The sequence below is a fragment of the Anser anser genome (genome assembly GCF_964211835.1).
Source record: "Anser anser genome assembly, chromosome: 1".
Lineage (NCBI taxonomy): Eukaryota > Metazoa > Chordata > Aves > Anseriformes > Anatidae > Anser > Anser anser.
In genome coordinates, this window is record NC_139720.1 from 78,714,046 (window position 1) to 78,726,023 (window position 11,978).

The 11,978-nt window shown below is 37.0% G+C and overlaps 1 protein-coding gene across 1 annotated transcript in view; it reads left to right on the forward strand.

The window, feature by feature from the left end:
- The window catches only part of ETNK1 (ethanolamine kinase 1), a 31,416-nt gene extending 24,349 nt beyond the window's left edge, over positions 1-7,067 (forward strand). The window contains exon 8 of the mRNA XM_083829795.1: positions 235-7,067. Coding sequence (XP_083685921.1) covers positions 235-307 — 73 coding nt within the window. The 3' untranslated portion in view covers positions 308-7,067. The remainder of the gene's footprint in view (positions 1-234) is intronic.
- The last annotated feature ends 4,911 nt before the right edge of the window (positions 7,068-11,978 follow it).

The window sequence follows — 11,978 nt, forward strand, 5'->3', positions numbered from 1 at the left end:
CCACCTCTGCACCCAAACCAGCATCTGTTTTGCAAACTTAAGCAAACTGGGAGGGGTGGTGATAAAAGTACCATAATAAGGGTGCTCTATTCTTAACTTCTTCCTTTGGCAGCTGCTATGGGTTAGCATTGGAAATGGGTCTGGAATAGGTACACTTCTGATTAGCCCTAGCATGCCTGTTTCTGTGTAAGAAATTGCCTGTTCTTAACTTCAGATCTTTCTCCATTTGAATAGGTATGCAATTGTTCGCTTTAACCAGTATTTCAAAATGAAGCTGGAAGTCATGGCATTAACTCTGCCTGAGTAAAGAAGAGGAATAAAGTTACCAAGTGGATAGACAACCCCTCAATCTTTTCTGAGAATGGATACTGGAAAAAAAAAGCTAAACATTTGTTGAAGTTCTGTAATGCTCACTTGGTGGTTCTTGCTTTATAAATAATGCCTCTAAACAGTCCTTCAATGTTAAATTTAATATGAAGAACATACGTACTGCTGTTGATATAAAAATGGATTAGAAACTTGCTAAATCTATAAAAAGTTGTAGAAATGGCAGTTTAATCCTTTTTCGTAATTTAACATGTTGTATGTGAATTATTTATTATAAGTTTAACATGATTCCATTGCTGCTTTCATCAGTTTTTGTACAAGTTAGGTGCAGACAGTGAAGTTGTTCCAAAGGATTTGTTTAACAGCTTATTTTATTGAGTTGCATTAACTTATATTAGGGATCTACACAGTTGAGGATATTAACCTTTTAGATCTATACAGGCAAAATGTGACAGAGATACTGGTCACTAGTATGTAGTAACTAGGGGAAAAGGTTAGGATGATCTTTTTTTTAAAAAAAAAGTTAGCTTTCCATCTTATGGTACTTATCTTCTGTATAAGAACCAACCTGCTTGCTGAAATGATTAAAAAAAAAAAAAATGGCTTTCCTTTCTGTGTGTTAAGCTGTAGAAATGTGAAAGTTCCGTGGCCATCAGATTGAGACTCTGTACCATCAGTGTTAGATGGGAATGTACCATCTCTAACTTCTGTAGGAAAGCTGCTTGTTAAGTGTATTTTTTTAAACAGAAGACCACTATTCCGAAATCTGTATTCCTTTTTGAAACTTGATTCAAAATTTGAACACTATTCTGGTCTCTGATGTGCTTCAGCAGTGTCTAATGGAATGGACTATTGAACTGAAGATCAGTGAACAGAGATCCTGTTGCACTGGGGAGCAAGACATTAGGTTTACAGTTTGTGTATTGTTGATGTCTTTTCCTTCTGCGCTGTCACCTTCTAACCTTGGATTCTAGTCTTAAATGCTTGGTCCTGTAGTTGAAAATTCTGTATGTCTGTTTTTCTTCTGTGGCAGCAAATTATTTTTCAAAGTCTCCAGTTTGAAGGATAACATGAAAAAGTATGACTTGAACAATGGGGCTTTGATCATCACACACATCTCCTTATAGCTATTATACCAAGAATGGTCTGGATCACAAAATGTGAATAGAAAAGAAAATGTTTACTGAAGAAAACCATGTGTAAATTTGAGTGGAAAAGAGGCTTTAAATCTGAAGTAGGGGGGGGAAAGAAACCCACAACAAAAATAAAACCCAACAAAGCGGTTTGGAGTTGGGCAGGCATATGCTCAACTCTGGAAAAACTTTGCACTTTGGTTGCTTAAGTGCCCACATGTACAAAGTCTGTGTGTGTACATATACACATGCAAACACAAACTTACCTGAAGAGTAAATATTATGGGGGGGGGTCTTTTGTAGAGACTCTGGCAAAGATATTTATTCAAAATTGCTTTATGACATACTGTTGTGTGTATGTGCATACACATTTAAATAACATACACATACACAGTGCTTTACAAAATTTTTAATTCAGGACAAAGTTAATGTGAATGAAAAATTTTCACCTTGAAAGACCATCTTGAATGGCATTCTGTTATTTTACAAAAGCAAGGTTTGGGTTTTTTTTCCTCTTAACTTGTTTATGTTCATCTCTGAATGTTTCCATTTTTTTTATTTCCTTCAGTCAAAACCTTAAACTGTAATACAAATGGGATAACTGGGATTTTTTTTGTAACTTGAAGTTGGGTAGACCTTTCTGTTAGCATTTTTTAGCTGGAAGCTACTATACTGGACAAACTTTCTTGGTAGTGAAATAGAAACATATAGCTAAAATTCATGTATTTTCATTTATAGCAGATATTGAGGATGTTGCTAGAGCTCATAAAAGCACTGAAGACTCTCTTGTGTTCCGTACTTCCTCCCTCTAGGCATGATTGACATACTTCAAATAATACCCCGCTGTCTTGGTGTGTAGTCCCTTTAAGTTCAGCAAGATGTCTTTGGAAATAAGGTTGATAAAGATTTTAGGACTTGGTTACTATTCTTCAGTTGCTGGCTTTATTTCTGACGGTGTTGCTTTGTGTTTGTAAAGTACGTGAAGGAGGCTGTGACGTTCACTTGGTCTTTGGAAATCCACCACTTGACAGATCCTGTCTTAACTTTCCTAACAGCTGGCAATCCACATTCCCTTTTCAAGTACCAGCTCTGTTTAAGCTTGGAGTTAATGTATCTTTTTTCAGTAGTATTTTGTTTATATAGCTCAAGTAGCAATAACTGTAGGAGTGGAAACTTGCTTCTGCAGAACCAAAGCTCTTCATGAGTGCAGCTCAATCTCATTCTTGTGGAGCTGTCAAGTTCCACTGAATCCCATGAAAGCACTTTCAAGCAGATAGTAAATACTGCATGCTTTTTCTGAGCCACTTTGAAGAAGCACAAGGATTATCACAGGTTAGTGGTCAACTTTGCAGTACTGATAGAGGCTTTCATTTTGCATGTTGAAGTTCATTTTACACACTTAAATACTGCTTTGCATTAGCTTTCTCTCAAGACAAGTACAGATTAAAACAATTCCTGATAAAAGTTCTGAGAAAATACTGTAAACTATTTCTGAAAATGAAATGCCAGTTACCTTGATTCTTGTTCCACACTGGATTTAGCCAGTAGCACTCAGATATTCTCACTTGCAAAGGAATATTTACAGACACGTTAAGTTTGAAGCAGTAGTTTGCAAAAGTACTGCAAATTATAAGGTAGCTTGAAACTGTGAATACAGGACATCCTGAATGTAAGTTAGGTACTAAAGCACCAAACTAGAGAACGTGTACTTGTTTCAATTAGTTCTTCTAGTTTTTCTCAGTCTCTTAATAGCAACTTAAAGATGTTTAAAGGAGGACAAAAAAAAAAAAGATAAAAAGACTGAGCTCTAGAAACATCCTGTAGTAGTTTTGACTGTGACTTGCCAAGAAGATATTCTGTTGCCTTTATGTTAAGCTAAGGGCATGAATGCCAAAATCAATAATTCTTATTGTAGTTAGACCTATATTGTAAATATAAAGAGGGTTATTAATAATGGCATTCTTGCATAAATAGCATCAAGTTAATAGACCATAGTGGCCTGGTTGCTTTTGTAAAGCAGAATAGTGTGAATTTTTTTCTTCTCATTTCTGCAGTCAGATCTGGCTAATCAGTGCTTAATTTCTTAGGTCATTGAAGAGTTATGAATAACTAATCTGTTCTCATATAATTTTAAATTCCTTCATTTACACTTGATTTGCATTTAAAAAGGAATTACCAAATTTGTATTAACCAGGTCTGACTGTACATGTATATACAACAGTGTAAATAACCATTTGTAAATTAGTGTGAATTGTACTGTACCTCGCTTTTATGGACTTGTGAATTGCATTGTATTCTCTCCTATTTTGTAGAAATTTTGATGTAAAGAAGAAATCTAACTCTGTGTGCTGACTTCTGTTAAAATGACCTGTAACAGAGCATAATACTTTTTTGTTTGTGTATAGCCTTGGGCACCCAGTGTCTTTTTTTCCCCTGTTAGCTTTTTAACATCTTGCTCTTGGGAATGATTCTGGGAATAAATTAATTGATACAGTGCTAAGATAAAAAGGAAGTCTAATAGGGCAAACAGTGTCAGAGGTACATGTTAAGTACCTATGGTATACAGAAGGCTGTTAAAATGTTTACTTAAAATTCCAAAAATTTCTTATACATTCTTGAATGCTGGTGACTTCTAAACATAAGCATGTTGAATTGAAGTTCTCCTAAGTGTGCGCTCCTGTGGTGTCAGCGATTGAGTTAGTTGTGATAGAAGTCTCCTAACGTAAATGTTTTTGGTGGATATAGACTTATAGGATTAGTTGCTAACTTGTAAATGCTTATAAGAACCCCCCAGATCACTCAAATAGTTCTGCCAGTCATTTTTCTCCATGCTAGAACTATTGGTAGTCCCTTTAAACTATTTGAAACTTACCTGAGGAGGTATTCTTCCTGTGTGCACTGCGCTCCCTCCACAACCCCCAAACCCTAGTTTGTTGGGGGAAATGTGAATATAAAAGCTTCCTTTCCATACTTAATGATTGATATTTACTTTTTGACTACAATTGTTCTACTTTATCAGTATATGACTTCCCATCAGAATTATTTTGTGTAAAGTCCCTTGCTGAAGAGGCCTTTGATCTTGAAGTGACGAATAGACAGTTGTCCTTGAATACCCAACTGTATTTTGTTAGTGTTGCCTTTCACTGTCAGTTTTGAACTACATAGTGTCCTTCAAGCTGTTAGTCTGTTTTTGTCACTGCTGTATTTAGTAATTCTGCTGGAAAATGTCGGTGTGCAAATCTCATTGTCCATCTGACAAATCAATTTTGATATGGTTTGTACATTGTCAGCTCTACCTGCACCAGATGTAAGGTACACATGCTTATCAGTGTTGACACTTACTGTTACTGGGGTCCTTGGAATTGAGTTTGTCATGGAAGCATTAGTCAAGAGGTAGGATGGGCTCAGTAAGTATAAGTAAAAAGAAAGTTCACATGGAAATTAGAGCTTCAGCTTTTGATGTGGTAAAATATTCGGTATGCTTATTGCATGGTTTAAGGACAAGAACAAACCAGGAAAGTTTGTTTCACAGTTCAAATTTCTTTTAAAACATTTGCTAGCTAGCAACAGCTTACGTTCTTTTCTTGAAATTCCTGCCAAAAGGAGTCTTAAAATAAGGTGATTGCTTTTCTAATTAAAGAAAACTTTTCTATAACCAACTGGAATATAATCTCTGGCTCGGGGTAGTTTTCCCTGTAGTTTATAGTGGAGGCTGGCCACATCCTATCTGTTTATTTTAGGTAGCTGTCTATTCTTGACATGTTTTAATGTTCTTGTTCTTAATTGCCTTTTGAGGTGTGCTAGATGATTACTCAACTACTGGAATTAGCTACTGGCTCTTATCTCTTCCACACCTGCCAGGTTGTAACTATTGTAGCAGATCAGGAAGCTTTTGATCAAATCTACAGGCAATGTCAGGCTGGTGCTGAGAAGTGTTGCAGCTGACTCCCCCCTTTTTTATTACTGTAGGCTGCATGCTGATTGTTTTCATTAGGTAAGAAAGATAAAAAGCCATGACCTTTGGTCTTGTGCAAAGCAGGACTTTTGTTAGCCAGCCACATAAGTTAAAGGAACTCATGGCAGTAAGAAACCATGCAAACCTAGATAGGCATGTCAGAAGAAACTAACTTTTTTGTGGCCTTTAGATCCCTGGGCTGGAAAGGAAAATGTGCAAATTGTATGTGCCATTTGCATGGAGGTGCTTTAAGTGATGTGGTGAGACATTGCAAAATGCATTGCTTAATTTTTATAGTGACTCTTCCAAGCGATCTGTACAGTTTGTTGCCTTGACTAGAGACCAGTCAATTTAGGGGAAGGAGAGGGAAGAGACATTGTAAAAGATAACCTCTATGTTAAGATATGCATGCAGCTCATTAATTTACAACATTCAAGTGTGTTTTGGGTTGGGCTTTTTCACTTATTTAACAGTATATGTAGTTTTCTGTATGGGATTCTTTAATAATCATTATCCTTTTTAAATAGATGATAAAAACTGACTGGAATAGGCTTGAAGTCTGACCTTAGAACAGGTGGTCAGACTTTACCAGGTTAACAAATTTCTGATACAAGATCTTACACAAGTTGTTTCTGTAGCATCTGAAAAACTGTTGAACTCCTGTCTCAGGTTCCGTATTGTGTGGAATTTTAATTTGCGCAACTCCCAAAAATGTTTGATTTTTATGCTCATGGACCTAGGGAAAATCTAGTGGGAATTAAAAGCTGTGCAAATGGTTAGAAAGCACATGTTACTGGAAATCTAATTTAGTTTAAAAATAAATGTTGAAATACATTCAGGTATTGCACTAGTCTACTGTTGTTGAATTAAAACTGCATTTTTCTAAGTATTTTTTTCTATATAGCATAGATCTGTGCAAAACACAAGGTGAAAGACCATGGAAGAGAGACATTAAAATGTAACATAAAATGCCATAAAATGCAGAGTAAATTGGTAAAAAGATTTCTTAACTTTTGGTGAAAGTAACTGTTAATTTATGAAGAAAAGGTAGGTGTCAAGTGTGACAGACTTCTTTCCTTTTTTTTGGTACAGATGTTGTTCCTAACATGTTGTATCTCAAATACAATCTGCGGTAGTCAGTAATGCTGCTTTGTACACAAGTGCTTTAAATAGTCTCAGCACCGAGAATGTATCCAATCTTTAATATGACTTAAAAGCTAGATTCATTAGTTCTGTCTCAAACCTCTTAATCCAGCTATCTAAAACCCTTTAAATAGTTGCAGAAACAGGGCCATAGCATATTAGGGATATATTCCTTTGTCTTTTTTCACTGCATATTTTCCAGTGTTCTGTTAAACATGAATCCATTTATGTGCTGTGAATAAAACAAGTTGAATTTAAAAAGTAACCTTTTATCATCTTCCAGCACTGTCATCCTCCCTGTAAGCCCCCATGACCCTTCTTGTATGTTGTGGAGTTTAGATGCATCATTTATCCATTGGAGTGAACTGTATTTCTTTTGAACTAAATGTTATTGAAGCTATATTATAAGGCCTTCTACCACTGATCAAATGAAGTAATGTACCTTTCAAAGAGATTTATATTGTGTAAATAATTTCAAACTGCAACAATAAAGTTTGTTTCTAACTGCACTGTTAGCATATTTTGTGATGCTTTTGCCTTCCCCAGATTTGAAAACACTTTCTATGGAATACTTAAGAGTTCTTAAACGCTTTTGACTTCTGTTAAGATGCATACCTCTTTCTGGGATTAACAATGAATCTGAAAGTGAAGTGCTTTGAGCAGCCAGTACTTGGCTTGCGTGGAGTTGACTCTTGACACTTCTACATATTAAATAGTCATGGTCACTTACTAAGTTTTTGTATCTGGGAGGCAGGAAGTAGATGGAACATGACTGTCAGTGGGGATCACTACTGAGAAATTGGGAGAGGAGAAAAAAAATGTTGGGGCTGCTACAGAGTTATACTTGTGCACAATAAGGGCTTTGTTCACTACATGGAACGAGCCTTCTAGGCTCTGTGTCCAGTGCTAGGGGCACAATATTAGATAGCTGCATGGGTGTTAACTAGGATGTTACAGGTATTAGTAAAACTTTGCTTCTTCCATTTTGTTTGTACAACTAAAGACAATGATTTCACCAAGATACGCATTTCACTTGGGCTTGAGATACCTTGAGCAATTGCCCACAGTGAATTGATGGAGGGTTGACTCAGAGAATGCTTTCCTCTATAATGGATCTGTCCTTATCACTGGAAACAGGTCTTTGCTGCATACACTAACTACAAAATTTTGTGTTTTTTGTTCATTGTGGGCACAACTTGAGTGTTACTGGAGCATATGTGTATATGAAGGGACGAATGGAACAAGGAAGTTCTGCTAATGTGAAAATAAATCAATCTTCAGGCTTGAGGGAAAGCATTGAGCCAGCATTTTATGAGACTCAAGCTCTATGCATCTTTGCTTTAAATAGGTGTTATATATATATAGTAATTCTTAATTTGCAAGGCCTCCACCTTCTAACTCACTGATTGTGACTATTTCACTAACAGAAAACACAGTAATTGTATGCACAATTGCAGTCAGATTCTCATGTGCTCTAAGTGTTGCTGGCTATCACTGACCTAAACCTGTGGTTTATTCACATTTGGCTTAATGCATGAAGTACTAATTATGCTATAGAATGGGTAAAACTGTGAATTATTTTTCAGTTTAGAAGAAAATACTCATACAGTGACAAGAGATCTAGGGCTACTTGCTGCTTAGAACCAAGAGCTGGTGTATCTCTGGTGTCTATGCCTTGTTTTTACAGAAAATGCAGAGCAAGCTCTAACTGAGCTAGAAGTTATCATTAGGAAGTAATAAAGAATTTTTTGAAGGTCAGTCCAGAGCATACAGTCTTGAGTAGGGCATTTTCCTCAAGATACAAGATCAAACTACAGATGTGATGGGGGGAAAGCAATGGTGTGTGTAGTGGACTTCAATATATAATGTATTGAAGTGTTAGCTATATAAAATCTGCACCCATAGGAAAAAATTTATTCCTTGAGTGAATTCAAAACAGCCCATTTACCATTAAATTTTACGCTTATAATGGATTTATTAAATAGTAGCCCTTACTCCCATTAACACAGCAGAGTCAAGCTGCACAAGAGCACACTGGAATTGGAACGTTTTATGTATGTCAACGCTTGTATCCTACTGGCGGTCTCCATTCAGAACCTGCACTTGTTACTGAATGGACAGGGACAGCTCTTTTCTCTTTTAAGTCCCATAGTGTGCTTTTACTGCTTGCAAGTAAGGGCAACAACATTTCATCAGGAACTAGCTTTTAAATGGGAAGTGTGACCCTTTTCTTGTATACCTTTGAAAGTCTTCCTTGAGGCTCTATACTTAGGCTGCTGACCATGACTTGTTTCCTTCCCATCCCCTGCTAATGTTCCCTGCAATTAGTCTGCAGTTCATCCTTATCTTCGTCTCTTGCAGTGCTATTTAGAATAAAACTACTTGTCAGTTTTTTAAATTTTTAGGAGTGTGAAAAGAGCAGTGCATAGAATTGTTCAAATGCTAGCAGTTATTTAAGAGGCCAAAGGTGGTGTCTACTTCAAATGACTTCAAGACTAACTGGGGCAAGTCAGAAGCACAGCTCTTTTTTGCAGTTATTTTCTGTTGATACTTTTATTTCTTTGTGCCCTGTGAAATGGAACTGGATGACAGACTCCAGCACTTACCCGCAGGTGGCAATGGAGCTGCAGGCTGTCTCATTGTTCAAGAAGCTTTTCGAGACAGCTTATTTTTGTAGTACAGCATGTCATACATTGAGTTAAACAGGAAAAAGGGTGTTCTTTTATCTCTCAATGAGTTGCAGCCAAGATCTGTAATTGCCTTACTCTTAATGTTGCGTAACCGTTAGCAAGACTCAAGCCAAGCATTAATGAATTTCATCAGAACTTCATTTTTTAATGAGCATCATTAATTGTTAGTCATGCGTGCTGCAACCTACACTTCTCTAAAGTGGGGGTTTGCCAATCATGTTGCACTATAAAAACAGCAGCATATTTTCCTCAGATTTTGTCAGTAAAATAGCAACATGAAAAGACTATGAAGGGAGGGAGACAAAAAACAAAAACCCAACAACAACAAAAAAACACAACAACAACAAAACCACAACTCATTTATTTGAACTTTTAAATACTTGAGATGCTCTCTGAAAGTTGGCTTGCAGTTCCAGTTTGTGAGCAGATGCTTCTGCCCTGCTTTCTTCTATCTGGGCGGTGATAATAATTTGACAGCTCTTGTGAGAGCCGGTAGGGGTCTCACATTCCAAACTTAAGAGTTGCACCAAATCCTGGTGTTGATCTGGCCTCTTGGATGGATTCACAGGGCCTCCTCTGGCCCTTGTTATAAACTTCCATAAGTTTTTAAGGCAAAACTTTTTTTCAGGCTTGGAAAAATGATGACTAGCAATCCACTGTCCAGTGTTTGTTCCTTTGGATTGTGCAACTGAAAGTGCCTAAAGGGTACAGAAGATTCATCTGCTTCCTGACTGCCCGGAGCACTTGTCCAGATTTAGCAATTCAGATAACCTGTTGGTGGCGATGCTTTATCTGCACTGAATGATCTTGCAGTTTCATACTTTCTCCATAACCAAGTGGAACTGACTAGCTTGTAGAAGTGGGTGAATTAAGTCATCATGCCGATGTCGCTGTTAGAGCTTTATGAGATACAAAAGTTTTTCCCTGTTGCATATACTAGAGGGAGTATGAGTGATCGTAGCTGTAGCTCATATAGTACAATCTTGCACCACAGATGCTGTTTAGCACCAAGATTTCAGAAGCAGGTTAAAGCAAAAAAAAGTAATCAAATTGTCTAATAATTCCCCACAATAAGGAAAAAGTTTTTTCTGTTTCTTGTGCCTTAGACCAAGAAAATGTATTACTCTAATCTTAACCAGTGTGAATACAAACATTGGTGGTTAAGGTGGAGGAGTTGTGATGAGTTGTGATGTATGAGGAAAGTGTAAAAGAAGGAAACTTCATTTGTAGTGGATCATAATGAATAGTGCACTTCTGAGCACCATGGAGAAGAAAGAGGGGGAAGAAGGGAATAGAGATGTTGAAAGAGTGGAGAGAAAGAGATATTAATGAAAAGGTATACTGACAAGGGGGAGAGTGGAGGGTTAGAACATGGGCATATGAAATAAAGGGAACATCCAAGGTGAGGGGCAGAAGACACTGAATATAATGATGAATAAATCAGAGATTTGCTGCAGATAATCAGTTTGCAGCAGAGAAAAAAAAAGACCTCCTTATGAAGCTGTCATATTTACTTTATTGTTTTCCTGGCATGTTATCAAAAGCAGTTGTGATTTTGCATGTTTTTGTCTGGATGTCCCACTGGATATCCAGCAGTGTTCAGCGTAGCATTCCATGGTTTCTCAAAACTATGTCTACTTGCAAGATCTGAGCTTCATGTTTGGGAAGTAAATTTGTTCTTTAGAGGGTAGGGTTCATTTCAACTGCTTAGGATCTTTTAGGTTAAAAAATTGTGTGGAAAAATAGAAATGCACACATGAGATGTTCTCCAGGGTGGGTGCCCATTTAATGCTACAACTGCTCCTCAAATAAAACTCAATTACTGCTATTTATGTTGTGGTAACTTGAACCTGAAAATTTGTACCCAGCCTTTACCTAGCCCAGCTGATTATGCAAAACTTTGACGAGGAAATATTAAGGTACCTCAAAAAGTCAGAAGCAAAAGAAGAATATTTGGAATAAAAAGGTTTAGCTCGATGGTCTTGAGGTGAGGTGCGTTGCAGAATTCCTCCTGGCCTATTTTCTATGGCTAAGATTAGCAAAACCTGGTGCACTAGACTTGACAGGCTGTGAATCAGAAAGACTGAAATTTTAATAAGGTGTGGTTATTGCCTACTCTGTGTGTGTGTGCACAGTGAGGGTGCTGTAAATATTACTCCTTGCTTTGTATAACCTGGTTGTTAGCAAGAGAGTCCAGAGAAAACTGGTAGAGAGAGACGGCTGAGAAATTCATCTTGCAAGAAAGATATATGGATTGTATCAATGAATTGGTGAGACAGGCTACCGAGATCACTTTTCCATGCCAAGTTTTTAAAGTCATGTCATTCAGTATCCTGATTTATAGCTGCTTCTCTAGAGAAGTACATATTTGTGTTAGGATATTGCAAGTGGAGAATTACTTTGAGTGCCAAAAATAAGTGTTATTTTAAACTTCACCACTGAGTAATATTATTGTTGCCATATTATGTTTCATAATTCTGGACCAAATAGGGTATTACTGCTGCTTCAAATCTTCCCTTGGGCTGTGAACAAATATACATCAGGTGGATTCACTAGGAGGAATGTGACTGTGAGCAGCTGGTTCAGTTTAATACCTTGCTCTGCCTTGTAACCTGTTAGTTAACTTGATTTGGGCCATCCACCTGTGTTCTCAATTTCTTTTTTCCTGACATATTTTATATATTTAGATTGCCCAGGTCTTGGATTTATCCTAGATACAGATAAATAATG